This window comes from Centruroides sculpturatus, unplaced genomic scaffold (assembly GCF_000671375.1).
Source record: "Centruroides sculpturatus isolate CEXI.00-Female unplaced genomic scaffold, Cexi_2.0 scaffold127, whole genome shotgun sequence".
Lineage (NCBI taxonomy): Eukaryota > Metazoa > Arthropoda > Arachnida > Scorpiones > Buthidae > Centruroides > Centruroides sculpturatus.
Window position 1 is genome coordinate 28,054 of NW_019385000.1, and position 6,000 is coordinate 34,053.

A 6,000-nucleotide genomic window follows, 5' to 3' on the forward strand; every position below is an offset into this window, starting at 1 on the left:
AATATGACGAATTTTGCCTGTAAGTGTAAACTATTCACGGTTTGATTGTGAGAATGTTTATAGTTAAACCGAAAGAGTTATAAATTTCTCATGCACTTTATATTTCGTTTTTGTAGGTCCAAATTCCTTTACTTAAAGGAATTTTTATTTAAATTTATTAAAAATTTAAAGGATTGCTTTCTTTTATGACATTATATGAATTTCGAATTTCACACAAATATTTTAAATGATGGTAATAGAGAATTTTAGTCCAGTTATAAGAACATAAAATAAAATCGATTTGCTAGGCATTTTAATTAAGTACTGAGTATTTGAAAACATTTTCGTCTCTATAAATTAACTTCAATTTTACTTTCCTCCGGTTATGTATATAGTACATAACAAAGGAAAGTATAAGAATTGTGTCGAATTTGACCCTAGGAGTTATTTGTAAATCTCCACGTTTCGAGACCTCTAGAATCCAAGAAAGTATAAAGAAAACAGCAAAAAAATTCCCTGGATATGTATGTATGTGTATATGGGGGGCTGTAGAAAAAAGTTCGATCAAATAGTATTTATTTAAGAACGACAGAAAACATTTCTTTATTTCTAAAAGAATGTGGTTTTTCTATTCTTTTCTTCATTAAAGAAATTGTTAAAAAATGTGTACTAAATCTCAGGATATTTATTTTGAAATATATTTAAGATTTTTCTTTAAATTCGAACACGTTTTAATCATTTTCCTCACTCATAAAAAGACTGATTCTTCTTTCTAGGTAACTATAACATGATCCGTAAATACAATATACGTAGTATTACTGTTTCTACTTTATTAATAAATAATCTTGAAAATACTGAATGATTATTCTTGAATTAATTTAATTTACTCAAAACATTTTTTGTTTATCTTTGCAAAATTATAACAAACTAGCTGTTACCCGCGACTTCGCCCGCAAAAATTTTGCAAGCAAACCCCATTTATATTCAGTATTTCAACAACCATAGTAATTGTTATACAGTCGACCCCTATAACTCTATAACTCTATAACTCTATAACATTGTTGATTTTTCCGTTTTATATGAATTCCATGTTGTACGAGTCACTTAGACTTTACAAATACGCGTGCCGGGCTGTGAACGGCTCACGTATTTGTAAAATGTAAGTGACTCGTACAACATGGAATTCATATAAAACGAAAAAAAATCAACAGTGTTATAGGGGGTCGACTGTATAACACCTACCGCTGAGAGTGATGAGAATTGCTGAGAATCAAACGAACTATTTTCAATTTGATCAATTTTCTGGGACGTTTACAATCGTTCTATAATCGAACCAATATGCAATAACAAATTCGAATTTAAAACGGTTCGAAAACTTTAAAAATCGAAATAGATAAAAATATTTATAACAATGTCTGAGATATTATTAATGCAGCCGGATGGCCGAGCGGTCAAGGCAGCAGCCTACCGCTCTGGGGGAGCCGGGTTCGAATCCGAACGGGTCGAAAAATCCCCAGAAATTTTTCGGGGGGTGGGTCCGTTCGGATATATCGGGCACCGTCCCTCACTACCCGGCTGTCCCATTGCGGGCCTGGCCGAACCCACAATGGGCTTGTGAAAAGAGGCTCTCTTAGTGCCCACAGAGCGGAAAGAGTTAAAAAAAAAAGAAATGTTATTAATTTAATACACCTAAGTACTCGATGAAAACTAACTCCTCTCCCCCGGGGGGAATTTCGAAAAATCCCTTCTTAGTGTGCATTGCCATGGCGTACCCTACTAAAACGCAGATAAAAACAAAAAATCACATATAAAATAGTACAGTAGAAGCCATTGTTCCGGTTAATCCTTAATGGTCTCCCTCTCCCCCCGCGGGGGAATTTCGAAAAATCCCTTCTTAGTGTGCGTTTCCATGACGTACCCTAACTGTCTACCAAATTTTAAGCGGTTTGCTCTGGGCGATGATGAATCAGTCAGTCAGGACAAGCAATTTTATATATTTAGATAATGAATTTTTATGTAGGTATTTTGGATATGCATTTACAAATGTGATGTTTCTAGGGATTTTTTTAGATTCAAACCCCACTCCCGTGGCTCACAAATTGGCCACAGGTCGGTGATCTACTTTCTTGTCAGGGATGGTAGTAACGTTCGGTTACGCGTTACGCGAGTGGAGAAGAGTCGGAGGGGTCGACGATAAGACGTTGGCAAAGTCGAGTAACGACACAATTTAAAAAACAAAACAAGAGTTTATTAACCTAACTAACTAAATAAAATTTATACAAAACTTCTTAGACTCCGCGGATGAGAGAGAGTTTACAATAACAAGCGTTCATACCTCTTTTCATATACTAGTGGGATATTTTCCCGTAATGTCGTCCTTTATGGATTCTGATCGGTGACACAGGTATAGATCGGCGACGAAAGTGTAGGGCTGCGATGGAGAAGGCGATGTCTGACTTCGACGTTCGGCGATTCCCTCGTTGAGGAGAAGGTGTCGGGCTTTTATACCTTTTTCGGTGGGAAAATTAGTCAGGTGATCAATCGTTTTAGCAGGCGTGGGGTTAAATTAAAGGTGGTGATCGAATGACAACAATATGACGAATATTGCCTGTAAGAGTAAACTATTCACGGTTTGATTGTGAGAATGTTTATAGTTAAACCGAAAGAGTTATAAATTTCTCATGCACTTTATATTTCGTTTTTGTAGGTCCAAATTCCTTTACTTAAAGGAATTTTTATTTAAATTTATTAAAAATTTAAAGGATTGCTTTCTTTTATGACATTATATGAATTTCGAATTTCACACAAATATTTTAAATGATGGTAATAGAGAATTTTAGTCCAGTTATAAGAACATAAAATAAAATCGATTTGCTAGGCATTTTAATTAAGTACTGAGTATTTGAAAACATTTTCGTCTCTATAAATTAACTTCAATTTTACTTTCCTCCGGTTATGTATATAGTACATAACAAAGGAAAGTATAAGAATTGTGTCGAATTTGACCCTAGGAGTTATTTGTAAATCTCCACGTTTCGAGACCTCTAGAATCCAAGAAAGTATAAAGAAAACAGCAAAAAAATTCCCTGGATATGTATGTATGTGTATATGGGGGTTGTTGGTGTCTATTTCGCTAAATATCTCAGGATGGGGTAAAGGTTAAGAAACGAAATTTGGCAAGGTGGCTTGTATATGACGGGCACTCATGCAATTAAATTTTAGTGGTGAAAGATGGAGAGAGTAGGAAGATAGAGGAAGGTCATTTATTTCGAGAAGGGTAGAACTCAATGAAGATTTTATTCGTTATCATTTACACTGTTTTATAAAACTCACGCCTACCNGCCGCCATTTTAGCAAGTTGATCCGCCCGATCATTGCCGTAGTCATTACAATGAGATCTCGTCCAATTAAAATAATACTCATTATCAGACTCAATCAACAGTCTTTGAATACTAAAGACCAGAGGATGAACAGACTTCCTCCGAATCGTAGAGAGAGAAGATAGTGAATCGGTAATGATTGCAATTTTGGCATTATTGAGAGCCCGTTCNCAATCAACAGTCTTTGAATACTAAAGACCAGAGGATGAACAGACTTCCTCCGAGTCGTAGAGAGAGAAGATAGTGAATCGGTAATGATTGCAATTGTGAGATAGCCGGGGACGTAGATCTTCGTCTACGCCGCTTACGGGCAACTAGTCGGCGAGACCAATCTCTGTCGTCCAAAGAACGGCCTTTCCCGAACGTAGGGAAACGAGGGGCGGAAGGTCTTTAGTTAAGCCGAATTTTAAGGTGGGGGTCAGTGATGGCGATATCACCTTCCTTACGTCAGGGTCCCGACACCAGTTTGTCAATTATCCGATCCGCGGACAAACACGCGTTTGATTATTTTATAGATCTGATTCAGAGACTCTAGAGGAGACATTCTTTTAACAAATAAACAAGAATAAATTTAATTAAAACATAAATCAATAAAAATAATACAAATAATAGGGTAGTAAGAGACAATGACTACAAATTACAATCTATATGTCGAGAGATATATGGACTTATATCTAACCGATACACGATCGAGAGAGAGAGCTCACAAAATCATTTAAGAACATACAACCTGATCGTTGTCTTTACTCTTCGGCTCTGTATATGAAGTATTTGTTCACTCCTCGAATTCTCTGTCTTCTTTTCTCTGGAGAGATCCACTTAACTGGGTGTATTTCTAGACTCAATCCTTCGTATATTGTATGGCTCATAGTATAGGCGTTGGCCTTTAAGAGCAAATATGTATGGAGTCCTGACTCTTCTATGTCTGTCGATGAACTCCCCGAATTCTGATAAATTTCTTCTATATGTGACGATCGGCGACCAATCATCATACAAGGATTCTTCTGTGGGAACGGGCGGAAAGGGGCATATGTGAGGGGTAGACAGTTCCCATCTGAGCGAGAGTTTTCGCAGATAAGNTGCATTAATATGCTATGACGGCAAAGCAAATTGTAAGGCCAACTGTCATAAACTTTTCTTCGGCCTACGCACAGATTCACTAGAAACACGGATCTCTTTCACAGGATCATATTTTTAACAACACGTGGCATCATGACTGATCCTGTTTCCTCAAATGTGAAATACCAACGAGTTTGGTAATTGTACAGAACTTAAATTACCTTCCTGTAACCACGTACAAGTCGAAGTTCGTGTTTAGTAGCCGTCACGAGTATAAAATTTGCATAATAAAGAATACACTTCGAGCGTTTCTGCATGATATTTTCACTGTTGTCACTTGATTAGACTATCTAATAAACCTTGCTTTGTCGAAGTGGAAGAACTTGAACTTTATAAAACTATTGTGTTTATTATAAAACACAACTTCCAAATTGCTCAACCCAAGCTAATATTGTACAATCTACTCAGTTCGGTAACTGAATTTATAAAATTAAAAAAAATTCTACAGGAATGATTTAATGTTGAAGCACGACCTCTTACTTTATACACGATCGAATATAAATTGCGTATGATTCCATAAAGCAATCTTATGTAATGCTGATTAGTTTCCGTCATGCAGCCTGTTGGATTTCTGAAAAAATGGCTAAAATTTTAATTTGGAGGAGAGGAAATGGTCAATTGGGGTTCTCCAAACACTTGGAAGCACTCTGAATAAAAATTTCCTTTGTAAGAAAAGTTTTTTATTCATTACATTTATCTATGTAAAAACGTTTGATTTTAATTCACTCTACTTATTTTATAAATTCAGTTCCTGAGCACGTTATACCCTATATACACAAGTAATGCATTTATTATAACAGTAAGAACATCATATTTTTATATAAATAAATAGAAATTCATGAACTACGCTATCTAAAGCCTGCATCTAAAGTATTTACATTGAGTATTTTATTACAGATACTAAATTTTATGAAAAGATTTGGGAAGTCGGCATTGAGATTGTCACTTGCAGGATGTTTTGTAATCACTAAGAGATTTCCATTTAGGGTGAGTATTTGAAATAAAAGGATATTAAACGACAACTAAAATTATACCTTATTTAAAACAATTAGATTTCTTTATATTTTGACTAGTATTTCAATAAATTATAAATAATACGAAAACATTTTAACTATTTCAGCTGGCGAAATCGTTGCATTCTATCTTCTCTGGTCTTCTAAAATTGAGAGATGTATCGTACCAAACAGACAGATGTCAAAATGTTTCTTTTGTGAACAGAACAAACTTTTACAAAGACTAAATAATTTTTCTGGAAATAAAAAGATCTCTGGAATAAGTTAAAGCAGGAGAAAACTTTCTGTAGAATTTCATGAGAGAATATACATCATTATTTCATGCTGTTCAATTTTTTCTGCGTAGAAGATGGTGATTTAGTTATTGGAGAGTTTGCGGCCGAAGTTTTCATCTGTAAAACGTGAACGTCGAACGTCGAGCGCCGCTTACAAGATAGCGGCGCTCGACGTTCGGCGTTCACGTTTGAGAGATGAAAACTTCGGCCGCAACCTCGCTATTAAGAATTCTA

At 35.5% G+C, this 6,000-nt stretch overlaps 1 protein-coding gene across 1 annotated transcript in view; it reads right to left on the bottom strand.

The window, feature by feature from the left end:
• LOC111633201 overlaps positions 1 to 6,000 on the bottom strand; it is a 30,857-nt gene that overhangs the window by 17,433 nt on the left and 7,424 nt on the right. Inside the window, exon 2 of the mRNA XM_023377739.1 lies at positions 3,294 to 3,505. Coding sequence (XP_023233507.1) covers positions 3,294 to 3,505 — 212 coding nt within the window. The remainder of the gene's footprint in view (positions 1 to 3,293; positions 3,506 to 6,000) is intronic.